At 41.5% G+C, this 25412-nt stretch overlaps 1 protein-coding gene across 7 annotated transcripts in view; it reads left to right on the forward strand.

The window, feature by feature from the left end:
• Positions 1–25412, forward strand: part of FRMD4A (FERM domain containing 4A) — a 318619-nt gene that overhangs the window by 223702 nt on the left and 69505 nt on the right. For all 7 annotated transcript variants that reach the window (XM_069978544.1, XM_069978535.1, XM_069978572.1 and 4 more), the window contains 3 exons: positions 5893–5977; positions 13563–13619; positions 19200–19222. In XM_069978544.1, the coding sequence (XP_069834645.1) occupies positions 5893–5977; positions 13563–13619; positions 19200–19222 (165 nt within the window). The remainder of the gene's footprint in view (positions 1–5892; positions 5978–13562; positions 13620–19199; positions 19223–25412) is intronic.

Below are 25412 nucleotides of genomic sequence, written 5' to 3' on the forward strand. Positions count from 1 at the left end.
TAGTAACACTCTGCTAGCAAAGGAACATACGCTGCTACTATGTGTAAAAATACGGCTTTGATTTTTAATGAGTCTGTCGACTACAGATTACAATGAACGGAGGGAAAACGGGGAAAAAAAATCACATTCAGAAATATTTAACAGGGCAGTAACAAGGGTAATATTATTAATGCCTGGGGCCAGTAGAAGGATGATAACACTGTCTATACAGCCCTACGGAATATGCTGCCGCTACAAAACATAAATTCTCTAAAAGGAAAATAGTGAGATACTACATTTGGGTCCTTACTTAGATGAGGTTTAAATTTTATGTTGTTGTTTTTTTGCAATCCATCGAAATTACCTCTTTTAGCTATTATTATTATTATTATTATTATTACTTTAGTTATTTTACCAATGAGGTGCAGAGATTACAGGAGAAAATCCATCAGCACCACCTACTGTTAGAAAGGTGATACTAACCAGAATATTTACTATTTTTAGATTGGAATGCAGGAAAGGAAAGGAAAACACTTTATTACATGATTGTTCTCATTTTTTAGAAACACTATTAGGAATGAAGAATAAGCTTAGCAGACAGATGGGTTGTGTGTGTATAAGGTGCAGAATAAAAAAACAAAACAAAAAAAACTAGACTAAAAAGTAAAATTAGGTTGTGGCACAATTCTAAATAAAAGTGTGTGTGTTTTTATATGCTATATTTCGATGTTCTAGCAGAAATCTATAACACAGTTAGAGCCCTAGACATAAACAAAGAAGGTAGCTAAGAATACTGCATGCTGCATACTGCTTTTTTATTGTAACTTTATCTATTTGCTCAAGACTTTTGACTTGCATAGGTTTGCCAATATTATATTATTAGGGGACTATCCTGAGAATAGGGCATTGATATCTGATCCATGGGGGTCAATCCCCCAGCACCCTTACCGGTTAATGCTGTAGCAATCACAGGTCACTGTTCAGCATGATGCCGTACATTAAGGCCAGGTTCAGACTATGTAACTGTGCGGCTGTATTTGCGGCTGTAATTGTGCGGCGGTATTTTTGGTGGTTCATGCGTACGCTGGAAAGTATAGGATATACGGCTGCACAGTGCACACTATGTATGAATCTACGGCCCGATCGTAAATGGACCCGTAAAAAATGAACAAGACCATTGTTTGCGGCTGGACATGCGGCCGAGGATTGACAGGCGGTCCATACGGAGTACTTCAAAAATAGCCGGCAATGATGCCGAATGCCGATGCCTCTAATAGTTAATATATTAAATTAATAAAACACATTTTCTTTGTAATAAAATCCCTTTCGTTGGTCAATAATTTAATTCTAACGAATCCATCATTTGGCAATTAAATATACTGTTAAAATAAATAGATATATAAATAAATGTATATTTATATATATATTTATTTTTTGACAGTATATTTAATTGCACAATGATGGATTCGTTAGAATTAAATTATTGACCAACGAAACTGAATTTATTTAATCGAAAATGTGTTTTATTAATTAAATATTAATTAGTACAGGAAGCTCCATAAGCCGTTAATTCATATGCCGGCAATAGAGCTTTCTGTACTAATCATCACTTTACTTTAATGAAAACATCTAATGTTTCTTCTAATTATGTTATGACAATAGCATTATTAGAAGAAACATTTAGAATTATATGTGCGTTCAGCTGATTGGCTGTTCGGCTGAGCGCACATATAATTAGCCGGTCCGCAGTACAGTGACTTCATTGTGCTGCGGACCAGCGAAGAGGACACATCGGGGTGAGTATAGAGCTCTCCCTACCCCCTCCCCAGCACTGCACCCCTCCCAGCAAGGAAGGGGGGGGTCAGTTAACCCCTTCCTTGCTGGGATGGGTGCAGTCTGACATCAGTCTGGCCCCCAAGGGGTTAAGGGGGATGCAATACATCCTCCCTTAACCCCTTGGGGGCCAGACTGTAAGCAGCGATCTGTAAAGATGCTGCATACTGTAAGGTGCACAACACCACCCACAATGATGGGTGTTGTGCTCCTGTTTGTGTGTTTTTTGTGTGTTTCTCCCTTTTTGTTTTTCAGATATCGGTATCCTGTGGATTACGTCGGATTCCATGGACTACGTCGATGACCAGCGTTTTTTTAATGTTTTTTTTTTTATGTTTTTTTTAAATAAAATGGTCAATGAGGGGTGTGGGGGTGTTTTTATTTGAATAAAAAAGAATTTTAACTTGTGTCTTGTCTTTATTTCTTTACTTTATAGACTTAGTAGTGGAAGCCGTCTAATAGACGGAATCCATTACTAAGTTGGGGCCTAGTGTTAGCCGGTATAAAATGGCTAACACTAACCCCCTATTATTACCCCAGTACCCAATGCCACCAAGGGTACTGGGAAGAGCCGGGTGCCAGTGGTCCCGGAGCGTCAAAATTGGCGCTCCTGGACCGGGCGGCAGCAGGCTGGTAAGATTTAGGCTGGGGAGGGCCTAAACCAATGGCTCTTCCCACCCTGGCGTTACCAGGCTGCTGTCGTTTGGTTTTTAACCCGGCTGGTTATAAAAATAGGGGGGACCCTATGCGTTGTTTTTTTTTAAATAAATAAATAATAAAAAAAAAACGCATAGGGTCCCCCCTATTTTTATAACCAGCCGGGTTAAAAACCAAACGACAGCAGCCTGGTAACACCAGGGTGGGAAGAGCCATTGGTTTAGGCCCTCCCCAGCCTAAATCTTACCAGCCTGCTGCCGCCCGGTCCAGGAGCGCCAATTTTGACGCTCCGGGACCACTGGCACCCGGCTCTTCCCAGTACCCCTGGTGGCATTGGGTACTGGGGTAATAATGGGGGGTTAGTGTTAGCCATTTTATACCGGCTAACACTAGGCCCCAACTTAGTAATGGATTCCGTCTATTAGACGGCTTCCACTACTAAGTCTATAAAGTAAAGAAATAAAGACAAGACACAAGTTAAAAAAAAATTTTATTCAAATAAAAACACCCCCACACCCCTCATTGACCATTTTATTAAAAAAAAACATAAAAAAACGCTGGTCATCGACGTAGTCCACGGAATCCGACGTAATCCATAGGATACTGATATCTGAAAAACAAAAAGGGAGAAACACACAAAAAACACACAAACAGGAGCACAACACCCATCATTGTGAGCGGTGTTGTGCTCCTTACAGTATGCAGCATCTTTACAGATCGCTGCTTACAGTCTGGCCCCCAAGGGGTTAAGGGAGGATGTATTGCATCCCCCTTAACCCCTTGGGGGCCAGACTGATGTCAGACTGCACCCATCCCAGCAAGGAAGGGGTTAACTGACCCCCCCCCCCCTTCCTTGCTGGGAGGGGTGCAGTGCTGGGGAGGGGGTGGGGAGAGCTCTATACTCACCCCGATGTGTCCTCTTCGCTGGTCCGCAGCACAATGAAGTCACTGTACTGCGGACCTAGCCTAAAGGGGTACTCCAGCAGGGGGGCACTTTTTTGCTGGGACCGGGGAGGAGGCGGCTAAGGGAAAAGACGTCCACTCACCTCCCCGGTTCCGGTTCCCGGTTCCCGGCCGCTTCCTGTTGTCTGACACGGGCCCGAGACGATACGTCTCAGGTCCACTTAGCCAGTCAGTGACAGAGGCGGGATCTGAGCAGACTTGAAACGGATCCCACCTCCTTTACTGACTGGCTGAGCGGACCCGAGACGTCACGTCTCGGGCCCGCGTCAGACACCAGGAAGCGGCCGGGAACCGGGGAACAGAGCGCCGCGATGCAGGACCCGCCGCTGGAACCGGGGTGGTGAGTGGACGTCTTTTCCCTCAGCCACCTCCTCCCTGGTCCCAGCAAAAAAGACCCCCCCCCCCTGCTGGAGTACCCCTTTAAAACTATTTCAAATCAACTAGTGCCAGAGATTTGTCATTTACTTCTATTAATAACTCTCAAGTCTTTCAGTACTTATCAGCTGCTGCATATCATGCAGGAAGTGGTGTATTCTTTCCAGTCTGACACAGTGCTCTCTGCTGACACCTCCGTGTCAGGAACTGTCCAAAACAGCAGCAAATCCCCATAAAAAACCTCTGCTGCTCTCCAAGACTGGAACGAATACACTTCCTTCAGGACATGCATGTACTGGAAGACTTAAGATTATTTAATAGACATAGATTACATATCTCTAACACCTTTTGGCACCAGTTGATTTGAAAGAAAAATGTTTTTGTGAACTACCCCTTTAAAGGGGTAGTGCGTTGATTTTTTTTTTTCTACTTAATTAACACACATTACAAAGTTCTATAACTTTGTAATGTGTGTTAATAAGCTGTGTGGGCAATGGAGGGGGGCGGCACGGGAGGGGGCGGATTGGGCGGGCCGAGCAAGTGCTCTGGCCCGTTGGGTAACGCCCCAAATGCTCCTAAGCCCCTCATTAGCATAGGGGCAATTAGGCTATATCTAAATATAGAAAAAGAGAACAGAAGATTCATTAACAGCCCTGCAGACATCATGGAAAGGACGTATGTGGCATACCAGCAGGTTCATTGGGGAGAACCTGCTGATAGTGCCTCTTTAAACATGTTTTATAATGAATTCCAGTGTACTTTACAGTGGTTTCCTGCTCCCAGCTGTGGCAAACATGGGGCCTTTTCATGAAGTTAGGGAATTTCTAGGCCTTCCAGATCTACCTTGTAGAGGGGTGAAATGCCCCATATTGGGTATTTTAAATGATACATTTACTGACATTTCAGGCTCCAGTGTACCTGATGGAATTGGTCAGTTATATTTAAGAGCATGTATACACAATTCTGCCATCCTTACTGCATATTTTATGTAAGAGCCTTGCCTTTACTGCAGCCCCTTATTGCAGTGCTCTTTGTTATATTGTGCTATAAAAGGTTTTTGACAGATTGACATCAAAACACACTAATAAATCATAACATTAAACTACCTCTGAATATTGTAAAGGACTTTTTCATGTATCCGTCCATCCACATGATGTAAAAGAAAATGTGATTTATCAGACCAGTCTGCTGCCTTCCATTGTTCCACAGTACAGATCTTATGCTCACATGGCCATTGTAGACCTCTTTGTCAGTGTACAATACGGGCACTCTGACCACTCTGTAGCCATGCGTTCACATAGTCGGCAAGCTGTCGCACATTGGGGGGGGGGGTACGCCGGTCTTATATTAAGCCCTGCCCCCTTTTCCCCAGCAGGACAAACTAAGAGGCATAGATTTTCATTATGATTTATGCCTGCGAGCAGTCACAAATCATGATAAATGAGGCGTGGGAGTAGGCCACGCCTCCTCCCCACCTTATCACGCCCCCGCATGCTCCGGCACCCCGCCCATCAGGCGAGCGGGGCGTGCGGGAAGGGGCAAATCTGCACCTTCTCTCTGGCGTACTCTTCGTAAATCCCACCCTATGTTCTGATACTCTTCTATCATGGTCAACGTGATCTGTTTATCAGAAATTTGTGCAAAAAGCTGGCCATCACTTCCCATGCACATTAGTGAGCAGAGGGTGCCCATGACTCTGTCACCAGTTCAGTAGTTGGCCTTGGACCACTTATAGTTGATAAAAAGCCCTGCATAATGGGAAGAACCAACACACCATTTTGTCTTGGAGCTGGCCAAACCCTGTTTCCTATCTATTATAATCTGGCCTCTGTCAAATTCTCTCTAGCAGATGTTTCTTGTTTCAACTTCAAGAACTGACTGTTACCTTTTGCCTATATATTTCATACATTAACTGTATGTAGTTTTCATGTTATCGCTGTATTGTATAAGGTATCTATACCAAATACATTCATGTACAAAGTTTGCAGGAACCAGTGTCCAGTAATATTTGTATCATGTCCCCATCCCCCACACGTTTGTCTATGTTCTTTGTTCTGTATGTCTTATATTTTCTCTGTCTTACAGGTTTTACATTGAAAGCATATCTTATCTAAAGGACAATGCCACTATTGAACTCTTCTTCTTAAATGCCAAGTCCTGTATATACAAGGTAAGAATACATTGTTTCTGTTATAAACCACAGTCACAGTCATTCCAAAAGGCTGAAGTGTGGAATGTGGCACTGCATTTTATGTCGGGGACATATTTAATACTGAATTGCGGCACTGTGCCCCTCATTGTGCTCCACTACCTTGAGTGCTTCAAAGAAAAGTCATCAATAGCACCTTATGAGAAAGGCAGCACGTTTTAGATCAGCCAGAATAACAATTATCTTTGTTTAAAATTGATGCATTGACTCCTCCACTTTTGTTCTTAGTTTGGGTGTCGTTTTGCCGCTCCATTCCATTGAAGTGAATTGTAATACCACACACAACCTGAGGACAGGAGTGGTGCTGTTTTAGCAAGAAATTGCTATGTTTTTCTAATCCTAGATAACTTTTTTAATAGGGGTTTCCTGCCAGTGCCCCTTTTTTCAGAATGCTTGGGAAGGGGAAAGAGGAGGTGGTGAAAAAAATAACATCCTCTTACCTCCCTGTCTCCTGCACTGCTTTTAGACATTAGTATCTATGATATCGGTTTAAATGTATCCCTAGAATAGTTTATGGCTTATTTAAACCTGTTATAATCATACATTTGTTATATATTTAGCAATAGGTAATTTGCAATAATTTTCTGTAATTACATTGTTCGGGCTGTACAATTTTCTGTCATGTTTGTCATAACTGGTAAAACAGTATAATTAGGGTGGTTCACACACAGCGCTTTAAAAAAAAATTCATTGCATTTCTTGCCATTTTTTTAATCCAAGCAAAAAGCTGAGTTTTTGGCACTAGGGTAAATAAACATAGGACCAATATTTCTCCTTCTTGCTGGATCCACTTTTAGGTTCAGCTCAAAAAACTGCAATAGCATTTGACACTGTGTGCAATATCACTCTACTGGAGTAGTATGAGATTACACAAAGCTACTTGTCTACTGAAACATTTGAAGTGCAATACATTTCATCGCCCACTAGATGGCAGTAGTTTCACATTCAATTACCAACAGAGACCCTACTAACTAAAATGCAGCTAAAGAGAACAAATGCCATATGTATCCCATTTTGATATATGTTTACAAATAAGCATCAGAAAGAATACATTATTGCATTGACTTAAAAAATGAAAACAGCCAGGACCCAAAAATGAAAAGCTTAGCCTATGTGTTGTAGGGAGTTGTATAAGCAAATACATAAATTATATATTGGGATCAATAATGTAAATATGGACAATAAAATTTTGAAAAAAAAAATCTAAAAACAAGGAATGTGCAGTATGAAGAAAGTGGTTAGTGGATCTTTGTAACAATAAAAGCTAGTATTGTTGAATACTAACAATAGCTAACCAATACTAGGCATTTACTGTAATAATATTCTACTTAAACATTTTTTTCAAAAACACCAGACATACAACTTAATGCCTTACATGCAGATACAGTAATTATAAGTCATCCTGTACTGATGAAGCATAGATTGTTTTTTTTTTTTGTTTTTTTTTTATTTACTCCATAGAGGTATGATTGTATCCTTTAGGTCTCATCAAGTTAAAGGGGTATTCTGCTCAAAATTATCTTTTTACTGTTCAGTAGTAGTCAGAGAAAAGTTATACATATAAGCCATAGGCTATAATCATGGCCTCTAACTCACCCCCTCCTAATGCTGAAAATCTGTTAGATGGAGTCCTCTCCGATTCGTTCATTCCTTTCCGCCTTCCCTTCCAGGACATTGATCACATGTCCTCTTTCACTGCAGGTATTAGTTTTAAGGGTTATAAGTGCTAACCCTGCCCACTGAAGAGATGGAGGACACATAATCCACTGACATTCCAGAACAGGGATGGCAGTGGATCACATGTCCTCCGTCTCTTCAGTGGCCATGTTTTTTCCCCATATAGTGATATAGCCTTAGAAAAATGAGAACCTGTGCTGTGGTGAATAAATAAATAATAAAGAGACCAAACTTACCTGTCCGTGCTCCCCCTGGAGCCCTTCAATGGTGTCTCTGCTCCCAGCTGGTTGGCCACTGGCTGCTATGGGACAGCGCCGTGAATAGCTGAGCTGGCCATAACTCAGCTAGGAACCTATAGACACCGGCAAAGGGCATCGGGGGGAGCATAGACAGGTAAGTATGGTCTCTTTATTATTTATTTTTACACAGCAGTACAGTATTTAAGTTTAAGGCTATAGCACTATATTCTTGCTGTGGAATAAAAAACCAATGGGAGAATAAAGTGCAAATAAATAATAAATCTAGCTAAATGGGTGTGAGGCTTTATTTAAGACTTGCGTACAAGTACACCAGTCTTAAGAAATGTCCCCTCTAGTGCTCAGGTAAATGAGAGCTAGTAAAGGGATTGTCCAGGCTTTAAAAAAACATGGCTGCTTTCTTCCAGAAAAAACGTCTCCCTGGATTAAATACAATGGAATATAATTCTATTGTGTAACTTGGATAGTTAACACACATATGGGTGTTCCTTTTTTGTGATGTATCCTTCTAGTATGCATGTCTCCTCAGCCTGATAAACATAAGGCGGAAAATATCTAATATGCAATAAAAGAAATGACAATAATGTACAATAAATAGAAAGATGAGGAATCTTCCGGCATTTGTTCTCATAAAGATTCTTTTGGCTCTGAGATGGAAGATGAAAAGCTCTGCCTGTGCCTCTCTGCAGCACTTATCACAGGAGTGTATTCGGGGCAGGGTGTTCCTCAGGGAGTACGAGTGTACTTTCTAACACAAAGAGGACAAGGTCACAGAAGAATCCCAGCAGTTGCTTCTAACAATTACAAATATGCCAGAACGATTTCTTGCCAAGAAATGGCAGCTTTAGCTGAAGTCTATAGAAAATGACATTCCTGTTGACTAAACACTATTGTTTTATTACAAAATGTTGCTTGGTAGAGATAAGCAGCTTCCTGACTCTGAGCTGTCAGTAGGGCGCATTATTATGAACTGGGCATTGTGTCCGTCTCTTTCTTAATGGGCTGCTACTTTGTAAAGACTTGTGTTATTATTTCATGTAGAAACTACTGTCATCAGCCCACCCTAGTAATTCACTTGTGAGCCTATGCTATTGATGCACCATTTCTTAAGACTAGGGGTTAACTTAGGGGTACCATAATGTTTCCCTGTGTTGTTTCTGCAACTGCTAAATGAAGAATAAAGAAAAGAGCATTGCTCATATTTTGAATTTAGAAGGAGGAAAACTTCCTGTAATGACCAGTTTAGTGCTATGTATGTGGTAGCTAGGCAAAACTGAGAAATTACCTAGTGCAAACCCTGACACAAGGATTCCCTCCTCAGTTTATGTAGTGTCCTAGTAGCTAAGGTACTCCATTGATACTAGTTCGGCCTTCTCAGGGAACCTTTTGGAGGTTAGCATTGCCCAGTCGTGGAAGCCTGTGACTCTTGCTACCAAACCTGACACTTGCTGGACTTGTTTGGCATAAGTCAGTTTTCCTCACTATCCCTTTTCCTAATCAAGAGTACAAGGTATTCTACGTTTCAACACCAAAGGGGAGATTTATGAAATGGTGTAAAATTTAGACTGGTGCAAACTGCCCACAGCAACCAATCACAGCTCAGCTTCCAGCTCTGGTGAAAGAAAAGAGGAGCTGTGATTGGTTGCTGTGGCCAGTTTACACCAGTCTAAATTTTACACCCCCCACCCCAAGTCTTTGTACACACTATCCTGGCAAAGTACGGAACTAATTAGGCAAAGTCCCCAAGATATCCCCTGAGCCTATTCAAGTCAAGCACACTTCTTTTTCCAACCACTTCCTACTACTATCTACTACCTCAAACACTACCAACACCTGTACCTGCACTCACTGAAAGCATTAACTGCATTGCACCAAAGATTTCAAGTAAATGTTGGACCTGCACCCACACATTGTGCTACCTTTTCAAAGCCCAGTGCCAGAGTGTCCGGGGGGTGGGTACCTCCACTCCTTTTGCAAAGCCCAGTGCCAGTTTGTCTGGGGGTGGGTACAAACACTCCGGGCCACCTTGGCCAGTGCCCAAGTAAAACACCAGAAGCCCACCTGCTGTTACCACCTAGCAACTTCAGGCCATGGCATTTATATGATGAGATAATTTATTTAGCTAGTATTAACTAATTTAGTTGTCTCTTTCTATCTAAGAATCCCTAGAATCCTTTCCTTCAGTTGGGTCATGTATTGCAAAGAAACTGCATTGTGTAAACAGAGCCTTAGCATTAGACACACAGATATTAGTACAGTTAACAGTTATTGTAATAGGGAGAGTTGAAAATATTCAGAGGGAAATTGTTTTATGTTATGCAGGAAAAGGAAATAACATTTAACAAAAAAAAAAAAACTATTGCTAGTTTCATATAATTCAATTTGAAATACATTTGAAATTATTATAAAAATGTTTGTAAACTCACCTGATGGAGAGAAAAAATACTAACCACTGAGCCACTATACACTATTTCTTTGCTGTTTGCATGGAACTATATGACAAGGATTGATATGTACTCCAGTAGGTCCTGATCTATATGCACCCTGTGTAAAGTATCATAATGCTGTTAGGGGGAAAAATTCCATAAAGTGACATGCATTGGAGCATGTTACTAGTAGAAAAGTCTATTAGAAACAGTGTGTGCCTGCATGTGAAACGGGAGACACATAAGGGTACAGCATGGGTTCATATGTGTCATATTCATCACATGTAGATGAGCCCTAAATAGCTTTATCAGTGTTTTAGCAGAACTAGGACATATTTAAAATATAAGAAAGTCTGACCTGAGCCCCCTTAAGACAAGTAGCATTGGGCACAATATCCCATTGTGAAGCTTAGTACAATAGCATATAATTTGTTTTGAATGCAAAGTCCAAGAAGTAAACCAGCGGAACAGCCATCTCCAATAAAAAAAAAACACTTTATTGATAATCGGACAAAGATAAAGATAGTCACTGCAGTGACTAAGACGTGTACACGTCGAAACGCGTCACATTTTTCTTTCCATTAAGTGGATTTTATCTTTGTCCGATTATCAATAAAGTGTTTTTTTTATTGGAATCGGCTGTTCCTCTGGTTTACTTCTTGGACTTTGCATTCATCAGCCCGGTGAGTTCCTGGGCGCTAACGACGCTGTCTAATACAGCTTATCCATCTAGGAGAAGGTTCAGACTGTATTATTGGCATGTATATTGTTTTATCCATATGAATATGGCAGACATCATAGGTAATATCTGTCTTCTGTGTTCACCTATTCTAGCGACCCCCTCATGATCAGAGTGTGAGGAGCGTCAGCTGCATCTAGCAGCTTTTCCCCAGTGACCAGTGTCATTGACCTTTATTGGGAAGGTGCAGGTTTGACTCTGAGATTCTAGAATAAGAGGCTTATAATAGCTCAAGAGGTTGTTAATTAAATCAGGACCATGAAAGAACAGAGCTCCGATTGTCCTTGGCTGGGAAGCAGCCTCCATGACTCGCAGAGCCGTTGAGAGAGAGGAGAACAGGATTGTGGAAGGGGAATGGTGACAGAATGTCATTAGTGGCTGCCTGCAGCTATTCATGGGAACCCTGTCTCCTGTATTCAGAGATGTTCACTGTTTGGGATCTCAGAGTTCACTGATCACCTCTTCAGAGTTCAATGCACTAGATGAAAAGGAGGATTCTCATAAAAAACGTTATTCAAAATTGCATACATATTTCAGTAGAATTGTAATGTGCTTAGACCTGTGTGTTGGACTTTAAACCAGAGCTTCTCTTTATTCAGTTTCCCTTGACGCTACAAAAGTAAATTAAAAGTGAATGTACCACTTCGCCTACCGAAATAGTTTTTTTTTATATATAACATGGTTGGCACCAGCACATAGAACCAGTTGGCACAGTCTATTTTTCAAACCACCACCCGGTTCCTGCCATTTGAGGTGGATTCTTGATTTGCAATTAGGCCAGCTTAGTACACTGGAGGCAGTCCCAGCGCCCCCAGTTCACCATGATTTTCAATCACACCCAACCCTATTTAACATTATCTCTCAGTGGACAGTTGGGAGAGCCCCATATATGCAACTTTGACGGCCAGACCTGCTGGGAGGTATTGCTGGGACAACACCTGGACCTATTCAGTTAAATTGGTACAGCAGAAAAACGGCAAAGAGGGCACAAACACTAGTGCTCTAATCCCTTCATTATCACAGTTGTGGGGGTCCCAGAGTCCAGACCCTAGTTAATGATGGCATATCCTAGAGATGGAAAAACCCCTTCATGACCTGGGACTGTGAATGAAAATAAAGGGGACCTGGTGACCATATCCCTCAGCCAATCACTGGCAAAGACGGGAAAATGCCACGGCCTGACACTTCAAAGACTGGCTCATAAGTTCCAGCTGCGGTTGCGGGAAGAGGACAGAAGCGAGAAGGACTTTGGGGAGGGCAGAGAGCTATGTATAAAGTTTTTGTATTTTTTTACATTATTAGGGTACAAACCCACTTGACGTATTTGCTGCGTGAATCAGTCTTAAAAATAAGCAGGCAAAACGCAGGTTGGCTTTATACAATTGTTCTGCGTTAAAATACGCAATTGCGTATTTTTGAAGCGTGAAGCTTGTTGTTAGCAAAGCATCAGTTGTTAACAACCTGTGCGAAAAACGCATGTAGCTTCACGCTTCAAAAACACGCAATTGCGTATTTTAACGCAGAACAATTGTATAAAGCCAACCTGCGTTTTGCCTGCTTATTTTTAAGACTGATTCACGCAGCAAATACGTCAAGTGGGTTTGTACCCTTATACGTAGTGATGTGCAGCTGGCAGCTGATAATTTTTAGGCTGGAACAAACAACAACGATCAGCGATCACTTCATCAGCTTATTGTTTTTTTTAGCGAAAATCTGCCAAATTGTCCGGATTAGGTAGATTACCGCTCCGTGTAATAGGAGCCTTACACTTGGATTGCTTTGTTGTCTTACACCAATTTGCATCCAGCTGTATTATTCTGTATGTTCTAAATCGATTTCGTGCCCTTGATATCTCTGTTCATCATATATATGAGTGCATAAATAATCCAGTCACAGTATGGCAGTCACAGTAGATTAGATATGAAGGGTCATATTTCTGCTGTGCCAGGAATACCTTTTCTGCTGTCTCAGCCTCCGGAAATCCCTTTCTTTAGCCAACAAATGTTTTAGTTCCTTGTGGTACATTTGGGAACTACAAATAGAGAACAACTGACAGCCCTGCGAGTAGGGGAATTCATCCGTCTTGACAGATCTCTCTTGTTCCCTTTTGGATATGTTGTAAAGTTTAGGCTGGTGTATATGCGTAATGTATTTGACAGTATCAGTTGTAATATGGCTGCGTGATGGACCACAGGTTACAGAATATGTTAATCTTTGTTTAATTGTGATGAAAATAACTGCAGGGCCTTTGACTGTTCTTATTTTAGGCAGAATTTATGTTAAAAGTAAGGTTTAATGTAACCCCCCCTCTTCTTAGCATTCCAAGTAGAAGTGTAATATAGACCTTTTGATGTGGAGCCACAAGAGTGCAACTCTGCACGCTACATTATACAGCTCGGAGCAGCCTGTTGCAAATTCACAACATCTTTTCTCTTTGCATTTTGCAGGAATTGATAGATGTTGACAGCGAGGTTGTTTTTGAACTGGCAGCATACATCCTGCAGGTAAGAAGGCCTTCTCCACCTCCTATCTCATAGCTCTCCCACAGGGGAACGAAAGAAGATGATCAAATCTAAAGCATTGTCATCCACATCATGCACCCCATATGCTTTCACATGCCAAATGTGATGTCAATTAAGATGGTAACATTGCCTTTTTTGTATGTCAGAATCCATATGTGTATAGAATATATGGGCTGTTCCATGCATGCCTAATGAAGCCCATGTGACAGCAAAGACCTTTACTTTCATTTTACTTTTTAATAAGATTGATATTTACATATTTAGACAATATAGTTTGCCGTCACAATTTGCTTTCTCGTCCTTTATGTGTATGTTTTGTGGATGTGTAGACAGATCACATAGTCATACTTGGTGATTCCTAGGAAACAAGCCCAGTTTAATAAGATGTACCAGTTCACTGTACAAAGAAGAAGTCCTGACATCCCTTTTTTAATGCATACATCCTGCGTCAGCTTGTATTTATTGTGTATACAAAGCAGGAAAGGCAATTGGAAACCCTGGTTACTAGATTGTCAGTTTCGTTTCAGCTCTTAAATGCTAATATATAGAAATGCATAATGTGGCAGAAAATAGATGCACACGAGAAATGAAAGGTGCTGCCTCTTTTTTTTTTTTTTTTTTTTTTTTTTTTAGACCAATGACAAGGGCTGTATCATGAAAGAAGTGCTAGGAATACAGGGAAAGATTTATCAATCTAGTGTAAAGTAGAATTGTCTTAGTTTCCACTAGCAACCAGTAAGATTCCACTTTTCATTCCTCACAGATTCTTTGAAAAATTAAAGGTGGAATCTGATTGGTTGCCGGGGGCCCTATTACACAGAGCGATAATCTGCCAAATCAGGGCGAGTTAATACATACTTGTCCATGCTTCTGGTGTTCTCCTCGCTTCTGCCTGCAGCTGCCGCTGGAAATTAAGAGCCAGTGTCTGGAGTGACAAGCCGCTTAGCCAATTACTGGCTGAGATGAGACCACTGAGGCCAGTGACTGGCTGAGCAGCCTCTTACTTCAGAGACCTCCTCTGAAGTTCCAGCGGCAGCTGCGGGCAGAAGCGAGGATAACACAAGGAGCATGGACAGGTATGTATTAGCTTATATACAGCACCTGCTGCACGATTATCGAGCCTTGTAATAGGCTCTGGCACATTGATGCTCACTTACATTAGTAATGGGACCACCTAATACGACCCTAAGCTTGCAGAGTCTGTGTCTCTCCACACACTTCCCTTTCTTCTCACTTATCCCCCTGGGCCTCTCCTCTCTATAGACATTGGTAGTAAGAGGCTGCATTCACATGTCCGTATATTTTGCGGACCTACGGACAGTGAATGGCTGTCCTGGATTGTTTGCCCCGCTGGCAGCTGGGAAAATTTGAATTTCAATGGCACTGCAATGACACAGCTGCACGGCATGATGTTAATACATCTCCGCAAAATATACGGATGCTGCCTAAGCTGATCTCAGGAAAGCTAAAAACCTTCACTTACTCCTGAAGATGGATTTTCCTTAGTAAATAAGATAAAATAAATAATAATAATATTAATACTAATATGGGGGGGTGCAGAAAAAGCATGTTTCTTTTATAGGATATATTCCAGGTTTCCTTTATTTGCTTGTACTGTTGATGTATGCAACATTGTGGTTGTCTGAGACTGCATTGACCTAGGAAAATGCTTTTAATTGCTGCTAAAGTGTCATATACGTGTGACCAGGGAAAATCACTGCACTTTAGGGCCCTGGTCACACCTCGGACACTTTTTTTAGGGGATTGCCACCCCAGAAAACTAAAATAAAGGTATGGATAATGTCACTGTTTCCATAGATAGGTAGCAATGTAAGCAGTTTGGGGCATCTTTTTCCCTTTTAGGGGAAAAATCAGTTTCCCTTTAAGGCCAGTCTTCCCCATTATCACTATACTTGAGGCCTGCCAGTCAACTGAACACTCATAAAGTAGCAATTGTTTTGTTGGTTGATGGTAAACAGCTTATATGCTTTTAATAAAAGCCTAAAATGGTTTATTGCGTTCATTTCTACAATAGTATAGTGAACTGCCAGTTCTAATCTGTGATTTAAGCAATGTCAGATTATGGTAGAAAAAACAAAGGGCGACAGCGCTCCATGGCGAGGATCAGAAGGACAAGGTGTAAAGGGGTTAGGGGTGCACAGCAACCCTCACCTGATATGGTTGTGCAAAGGGAGGCACAACACTCTGCAGCGTATAGATCAAGGACCGCAGCCACTCCCGATATTCAAAAGGAAACAAAGATACAAACAACCTCCAACTCCAGACTACACGGATTATGGGGCGCAGGTCCAACTTGAGATCGAGGCACAGTGAGTAATAAAAAGAGTCATGATACTGACAAAACAAAACAGCAATATATATCACAAACCCAAAATGACGTCAAAAGGGGGAGGGAAACTCAGAACCTCCCACTTCAATCAGCACAGACACCTGTGACACCGATAAAGGAAGGCATATAGCCATATACTACATTACATTAAAATACAACAATATATAAAAAAAGAGTATATAAAAAGTATATATATATATATATATATATATAAAGAAAGAGTATAAAAAAACTTATACTTTTTTATATATATATACTTTTTATATACTCTTTTTTTATATATTGTTGTATTTTAATGTAATGTAGTATATGGCTATATGCCTTCCTTTATCGGTGTCACAGGTGTCTGTGCTGATTGAAGTGGGAGGTTCTGAGTTCCCCTCCCCCTTTTGACGTCATTTTGGGTTTGTGATGTATATTGCTGTTTTGTTTTGTCAGTATCATGACTCTTGAGAAAGGAACCGGTGCGGTTCCGAAACGCGTTGAGTCTCCATAATAAAACATTTTTATTACTCACTGTGCCTCGATCTCAAGTTGGACCTGCGCCCCATAATCCGTGTAGTCTGGAGTTGGAGGTTGTTTGTAGATTATGGTAGGGGCCTGTCAGTATCCTCAGCCCTGTGCAGACTTAAAGAGGACTTCAGAACATTTGTTTTAATAATAAAAGAAAACATCTGGCACTCTGACTCCATTATGCATTGCCAGTATTGTCTTCCGGGTACTAGTCACCCGAAAAGGTTGAGCACCCAATAGGTGCTCAACCTGTGGTACGTGTATTGCTGGCAGTGCACACTGTGTTAATAGGTGGTGCTTACACGGTCCTCTTACTAAAGATGCAGTGCAGTGAACCGCTGTGCTCCTGGCCGGGGAAAAGTGGCTCAGGAGGGAAAGGGGTTAATATTGACGGCCGCAAATAATGACCATTATAGTCATTTGCAGTCGTAATCACTAGAAATCCACTTCTCTGAAAATGCTGATATGTTCCTGTAGTGGGAACATAGCCTGAATCTGTTTTAACTGATACCTTTTTATTTTGCCCTCTTTTATAGTTGATAAAGTCAATTAAGTTTTATATAAAAAGAAAATCTGATGTCTTACAGGATGGTTTAACAGCATGCAACAGGATGCCTAGCCTGCAGCACTCTGCTTACTGCATGGAAAGAAAAAAAAACATCCATCAGGATCCTGTTTATCGACAGGACAGAGAAATTAGACAGTCTCCATTTATCTATCCTGTTAAAAATAGTAGATCCTAACAGAAACTTGACACATACAGGCACATTAAAGAAAACCAATGGAACTCTTAACAGATCCATTTAAAAAAATATTTTCACAGAATAATTGAACATGATATGAACAGACCCAAATAACTTTAACTCCATTATTGACTATGTATTCTGTATGGCAACGCTTACAGGGCTTCAGCTGAAAAGGAGCTTTACAATACAGAGGTCTTTGTTGAATAGCATCATTAGACCTCAAGATTTGCTGCTATCCACTGTTGCTATGTGACATTGTACAATATGGGAATCAAAGAGGCAGTAAGGAAAAATAGACATGGATCAGGGATTAAGATCTTCCTAGCAACTTACTATGGTGCTGCAGCTGCTGAACAGGAAAAGAAGCCGAGGCTGAATAGTCCTGTGGCATGCATGGATTTTCTGCATCATTAAGTTAGGGTTGTGCCCCTGACATCTCCCCCTCCCCCATGCTCTTAATTGTAAATGTTTGAAAGATAGTAAGACTAAAAACTAACACTAAGCTCCCTAATGGGTTAGCTGGGCCTCTTTAAGACCATTCCTCAGAAATTCTACTTCTCTGTTAGCAACAACCCCTCGGCCATGGGAAAGTGTCCAGTGTCACTAACCTACTAGGCAGAAGGGTTTCCTGAATAAACTATGGGGTCCTAATCTAGAAGAAATGTTATCTTCCTTAATGTTCAATCTATTTCATTTAAACAATGCTCTGTTTCCTGAACTAATGCTTTGTCATTGTCATTTTCTAAAGAGGGCTTGTTTTTCCCCCATCATAGTCTTGGGATAATGTTTTTTAACACACCTTTGTGTAAACTACCCCATTAGGTACATATACACGAGGGAAATCTGCTGCGATTCCGATTAGCATTTAAAGGGGTACTCCGACCCAAGCTTACTTTGTGTGCAGCTCTGCCGCCAGAAGTTTGACTTCCGCTGCAGTGGGCGTCTCTTGTTCCTGGATGTGCCACCCTCCTTTCCAGACAAGCGATAAGCGAAAAAACAGCCAACAGAGCAAAGCCATTGGCTCCGCCTCCCCCTGTGACAATTACAGTTAGGTCACATGATATTCCTGGATACGCTTTGTATGAGCTCAGAAGAGGAGTAGACATTGGCTACATTTAAGTTCACACTCTGTACAATTTCATTAAACAACAGCCATAGTCGCAGTTTCGCAACCAAGGCCGTTATTTAATGAACTTAATCACATTAAAGTCTATGGAATCCTGTCCGGAGTGTATACTCTTTGGAGGAGAGATTTATGAAAGAGTGTAAATATACACCTGGTGTAAACTGCCCCCAGCAACCAATCACAGCTACTCTTTTGTTCTACCAGAGCTGAAAGCTGAGCTGTGATTGGTTGCTGTGGGCAGTTTACACCAGGTGTATATTTACACCCTTTTATAAATCTCCCCCAAAGAGTATACACTCCGTCCGGGATTCCAAGCGGCCGCACAAAAACCTGACATGTCAGTTTTGTGTGTCTGCTATTCATTGGTGCAGTACCGTCCAGAATGAACTCCACTAAACCTGACTTTTTTTTTTGTTAATTTATGTTTGTTTTCTTACAAGGGATATATACAATACATAGTGCAAAAGGAGCCCTGAAGCAGTATTGGATCTCCTCCTGCTGCTGTTTATTACTTCACATCCTGTCATCTCAGGACAGGAGAACCCAGGGCTTTTCCATAACCCCCCATCTGGTTGGTTCCTCCTCACTTTCTTGGTTAATATTACTGTCATTGTGGAGAGGAGAAACCCTCAATAGGCTGACCCAGTACAACATGCTGCTGCTTTACTTCTCGTGACTACATAGGCGTCCAATAGTTTGTATACCTGCTTCTGTATTTCGCAGCCATTTAGACAAAGCATGCGAAATTTGTGTTTTTAGTTGTTAAGCTCCAAAACAATTAAGAAATGTAATCATAGGTATTAACCTTGTTTATTCTCTCATTTTAGGAGGCAAAGGGAGATTTCACAAGGTATGTGTATAACTTCTCCAAAGTTTTTTTGTAAGTTTTTTTTTGTATGTATTGTCCTCTATAGCGAGAAGGGACTCTTTTTATTAACATTCCAAAACATTTTAATTAACTGCTTCATTTCCCAGATGACAATTCGGATGTATATTGTATGTATATCAGTGTTACTAAGTGATTCTGTTTATACTCTCTATGAAGATCTAGGATTTAAATATACAAAAACAATGACTTAGATTATTTTGCCTCTAAACTACACATAACATGGAATTTGTGAAATATCAAAGACAAAGTTGTCACAGACCTATATAAGCAAAGTGTACACTACACAAAATCAATTTGTTCTGCTTCTCTATACACAAGTGAGTGTTTTTAGCAAATTGATCAGAAGAAAAACAACATGTCAGTCCAAGAGAGTCCTATATTTCAGGATCATAGACAACCAGCCGACTTTCAGCTCTGTTTACATTCCACATGCTGAGAGATGACACCATGCAGAGAACAGTGATTGAAAGAAAGCCTAGAGCTGAAATCTCTTAGATTTACATGTAAAATGCTGTATAATACACACACAATGAGTCACATTATTATGAACAACAGCGAATATCCAGATTAACCACCATGTGCAGCATGGACAGAAGCTAAATGGGCTGGTAGGTTGTCACAGGTATCTGGAGCCTTGCTGACTGTTGCACCCCATAGTTGCTAAGTGCGTGGGGGGAGAATCCATAGCGAGAACATTAGGATTGAGGTGGTTCCACAGATGCTCAATTGGGTTTAGGTCTAAGCAGTGGCTGTCTTTGGCACCAAGCACCCCAAGCGATCGCCCCACGCCCCGCTCTTGTGCTCAAGACAGCTGGACAGGGCCACTGCCCCGCTCGCTGCTGCCATCTGAACTGTAACTATGAGCAATCGTAATGAGCGCTCATAGTTACATGCAGCAGCACTGACAGGGCGGGAGACATTGGCCCCCTTCCTGTCAGTCACTCTTGTGGCCGCAGGAAGGGTTTTCCCTGCGGTCACAAGTGGCAGCTTTGTCCTTGTGGTGCCGGCGCTCCAGTGACATCACTGGAGCATCGGCGCCAGGACAAGGGAAGTGTGGCCTCTTGTGATTGCAGGGAAAACCCTTCCTGCGTCCACAAGAGTGAAAAGAAGAGGAGACGCCCGGACCCAGGTGAGTATAAGTGTTTGTTTTATTGTGTTATATACTATATGGGAGGGGGAGCACACAGGGGTCTGTTTAACTGGGGGAACGCACAGCGGGGGTCTATATAAATGGGGGGAGCACACAGGGGGACTATATAACAGGGGCAGCACACAGGGGGTCTGTATACAACTTGGAGAGCACACAGGAGGTCTATATCCAAGTGGGGGAGCACACAGGGGTCTATATACTACTGGTGGGGCACACAGGGGGTCTATATACTACTGGGGGAACATACAGGGGGTCTATATACTACTTGTGAGGCACACAGGTGGTCTATATTTAACTGGGGGAGCACACAGGGGTCTGTATACTACTGGGGCAGCACACAAGGGATCTATATAATACTGGTGGGGCACACAGGTGGTCTAAATACTACTGGGGGAACCACACAGGGGGTTTATATACTACTGAAGGAGCACACAGGGGTCTATATCCAAGTGGGGGAGCACACAGGAGGTCTATATCCAAGTGGGGGAGCACACAGGGGGGCTATATACCACTGAAGGAGCACACAGGGGGCCTATATACTAGTGGGGGAGCACACAGGGGGTATATACAACTGGGGGCAGCACACAGGGGGTCTATATACAACTGGGGCAGCACACAGGAGGTCTATATACTTCTGGGGGAGCACACGGGGGCTATATATAACTGGGGGAACACACAGGGGTCTATATACTACTGGGGGAAGCAAACAAGGGGTATATACTACTGGGGGCAGGACACAAGGGGTATATACTATTGGGGCAGCACACAAGGAGTATATATTACTGGCGGTAGCGCACAAGGGGTATATACTACTGGGAGCAACACACAACGGTCTATTGTTTTGGAACGCGTGTCGAGGGGGGGGCCCCAGACATAACTTCGCTTGGGGCCCCAGAAATGCCAAGACCGCCCCTGGGTCTAAGAAATAAGTTGGCCAAGGTACTGCTGGGAAGTCTTGGTCCAGCTCTTCTAACAAATGAAGGGAGCTTTTAGTAGTGTCACAGTGTCTTGCTTGAAGATCCCATCTACCCCAGGAAAGAAAATAGTTGAGGTGCAGTGTCCATTTATCCGCCATACACAGTAGGGTTTAATAGACTGTTGTTGTCTGGTAGCCCCTAGTTCATTGTGGCATTGAGCTGCACTACTGTAGAATATTGGTCTGTCCTCATCACATCTTTAGGCTGGGTTCACACTACGTATATTTCAGTCAGTATTGTGGTCCTCATATTGCAACCAAAACCAGGAGTGGATTAAAAACACAGAAAGGATCTGTTCACACAATGTTGAAATTGAGTGGATGGCCGCCATTTAATGGCAAATATTTGCTGGTATTTTAAAACAACGGCTGTTATATCGAAATAATGGCCGTTATTTACTGTTATATGGCGGCCATCCACTCAATTTCAACATTGTGTGGACAGAGCCTTTCTGTGTTTTCAATATACTCCTGGTTTTGGTTGCAATATGAGGACCACAATACTGACTGAAATATACGTAGTGTGAACCCAGCCTTATAGCTTACAATCACCTCTTACATCAATGGCATGTGGTGCTCCACAGCTTCCACATTGCTTATTCACAATAATGCCATTTGTCCAATCACAAAGTACATCAGAGCAGCACAAGAACATTTCTCAAGAAAGGAGTAACAACGGCCAGGTAACAATAAGGACAGGAATGCTGTACTTTGGTGGGGGGTTACTACAGATGGAGCAGTATCTATTGCTGCACTGTGACATTTGTATTAATTGCTGTACTGCGGTACTAGTTTTTTGCTGGCAGTTACATACTTATTTCTGTATTTCTTATTTCTGTGGTGCTGGATTGTTGGAGGTAGAGGATATTATGTGCACTGTACAGTATTTGGCACTGTGCTGTAGTGGGTGTTTGTTGGTAAGGCCCCAGCATCAACATGTATTGGCTGGTGAGGCTCAAGTACAAAAAGCTTAGGAAGACCCGGTCTCAATAATATTAATTATTCGTTTTCAACCTCCCTTAACCCTAATACAAGTTAGTTTTAAAAAAAAACTCTAACTCAAAAGCACAGTGAGGGGGACTTCTAAAGCTGTGTTATAGTAAGAATCTCTTTGTTTCCTATAGCAACCAATCATAGCTGTCATTCCTCATATTGAAACCTCAACTGGGATTGGTTGCTACGGGTAAACAAGAGAATCTTACCATGCTGATGTGCCACCAGTTCCATCTCCATTTAAAAACTTATTAAGGTTGGGTTTCATTAAAGGAGTTATCCAACCTTTGAAATTGTATGGCGATCCTTGGGATAGGCCGCCAATATTAGATCTGTGGCACTCTGAATTCTGGAATACATGCTAATAAGCTGTTTAAATGGGCCACCGTCTCATCAATAATTCCATGGGCTGCAGGCTGGGTGGTATTTTCCAGTGTTACCATATGGTGGCACACAATGCATATAGATTTAGAGGACTCCATATACTGGGAGACCAGCTCTGTACAGTGTGTGTGTGCGTGTGTGTGTGTGTGCGTGTGCGTGCGTGCGTATACATACAAGAACTGAGCATAGATTGTGAGTAATGTTGCAGTGTATTTGCAGTCTTCCTTGTATGTGTTTTCTGCTTCTTTCTACTTGCTAAAACATGATGCTGGTACGTGCAGATACTGATCTTGCCATCCTTGCTGTGGGCGCTCAACATCTTAACATATAGCATTGCAGTGAGCAGTACAGCAAACCTTTCTTTCAATTATGTATAATAATATATAATTACCATTAGATACTTTCCACATAATAAGCAATTGTTTCTGTTTTCAATCATGACTTATTCCAAAAGATCTGTTGTTTCTCCAGCATGTGAAATGCAGTTGTTAACAGGAGCTCGGAAATATCATATGCTACAGATCTTCTCATTATTTAACCTTTTCATTTCTGAGGAATACCCAGCTGGTTATGATTTCACTATAATAATGTTCAAGTCCTGAATCCTGTACTCCAAAAGAAAAAACCTTAGGGGTCCGACCTTAAGCTTCCCTCTCATTTTCCTTGTATCATATTTCATCTTGCAACCAGGGAACACTGCCATTTATATAAATGCAGTTTACAGAGTTATTCCTTTCATGGGTTGTGATGGATGACAGTCTCTGTGGATACTTTAAGGACACATTAACCATGGACCTGCCTTAACTTCCTTAAATAGTTAAAAAACATTAATTGTATTTACAAGGTACACATAACATAACATAACATCTACTATTAGCCTATTATTTGCAGAGTGAAGTGTAAAAGCCCTACACTAAACAATTAATCGACAGATATCGGCCGTTATGGACAAAAATTGTCTTGTGTAATAGAAGGCAACGATCAGCCAACATTAACAATGTCGGCTGATTGTTGCAGTAATTAGTCTTTCAACATTTTGAAAGACAAACGACCAATATAGCAGTAATCTGCTGCCGTTGCTCCGTGGAATAGGAGTGGTGGCAGCAAACCGCTGCTATCTGCTATGGGCTACCCAGACGATTCAGCGATCACCCGGGCAGCCCCCCCGCAGCTCCCCCCCCCCTTGTACTCACCTGCTCGCACGTAATGGCGGCGGCATCAAGCAGGGAACAAGGAGCAAGCGATCACTGACAGCACTTGTTTGCTCCTCTCAGTCGCCCCATGTAATAGGGGCTTAAGGTTGAAGTAGTAGGGACTCCTTAGAACTTAAAGGGATTGTGTCATCAGAAAATTATCTATTGTCTAATCAAATTGTTATTTTAAAAATAGTTTTATGTTTTTTTATTTTTCATTTTGTTATTCATATTATAAAATCATCAAGAAATCTTGCAGTTTTCCTTCTGACCAATCCTAATAATACATTAATAATAAGTTGACACTTTTTGTTCTGTACTGATCACTTTACAGAAACATCTGAAAGGTGAAAGGTTACACCAGTATATAGATAACAAAGGATTACACCAGTCACAGAAGCTAAAGCTCAGAACTAAAGGCCCTATTCTACAGAACGATTATCGTTCATAAACTCGCTTCAACGACCGCTAATTAGCGATCACTAAACGATTTGTTTTAGCGAACGATAACACATTGCACACATGGGAACGTGAACGATATATGTAGTGTAACGATTATTTTGCGGTCATTACATGGTCATTTAAAACGCTCGCCGGGGTGATCATGACCATACGACACATGTACTTTTTTTAAACCTTTTTACGAACGACTGAAAGATTTCTAATTTTACGAACCAATTAGCGAATTATCTTTCAAACACCAAAATTTTTTTTTTGACATGCTGAAAAACTATTTTGAACATCAATATAACGACTTCGCTCGTTTACACCAATTCCACAAAGCGATTATCGTTAACGAGCAGTCATTGGAGCGAGTTTATGAACAATAATTGTTACATGGAATAGGGCCTTATGCCTCGACCTTCCCTGCACAAAGCATGTCTAGAAATCTTTCCTATACAAATGAATAGGGTCTGCTCTAGACTGTATTGTGTAGACTTTTGTGCCCGAATCAATGAGGCCTTCTGTAAATCTTGTGTCTAAATGCTGTTAAAAACAGCACAGGCAAGATGGCTGTCCCCATAATAATGTACAAAAATGAAATAAATATACCATCAGAACCATAAAAATACCATCAGAAAAGAGAGACACACACTAGAAAAAACAACATGTTGAATTATATATAAGGCTCCAATTATTTAAAACAAAAATCCAGGTCATACATTTACTTTAATTGTAGATTCACAAGTAATGAGTTCATCAGAGGAGCAGCAGCAGGTAAGCATGGTGTCTTTATTATTTTTACCGGCCCGGCATAGACGTAGTTAAAGAAAGTTGTCACTACATTTTCACAGTGGAATTAAAATTTGCTGTGAGAATGCAGGGCTATAGACTCTAATAGTAATTAGTATTGCAGCGGATGTGCTGTTATATGCACAGCGTGAAATCCGCTGTGAACTCGTTACATGTATATCTACCCTAAACCAGTGATTCTCAAATCCAGTCCTCGCGGAC

This window comes from Dendropsophus ebraccatus, chromosome 1, assembly GCF_027789765.1.
Source record: "Dendropsophus ebraccatus isolate aDenEbr1 chromosome 1, aDenEbr1.pat, whole genome shotgun sequence".
In the NCBI taxonomy this organism is placed as follows: Eukaryota; Metazoa; Chordata; class Amphibia; order Anura; family Hylidae; genus Dendropsophus; species Dendropsophus ebraccatus.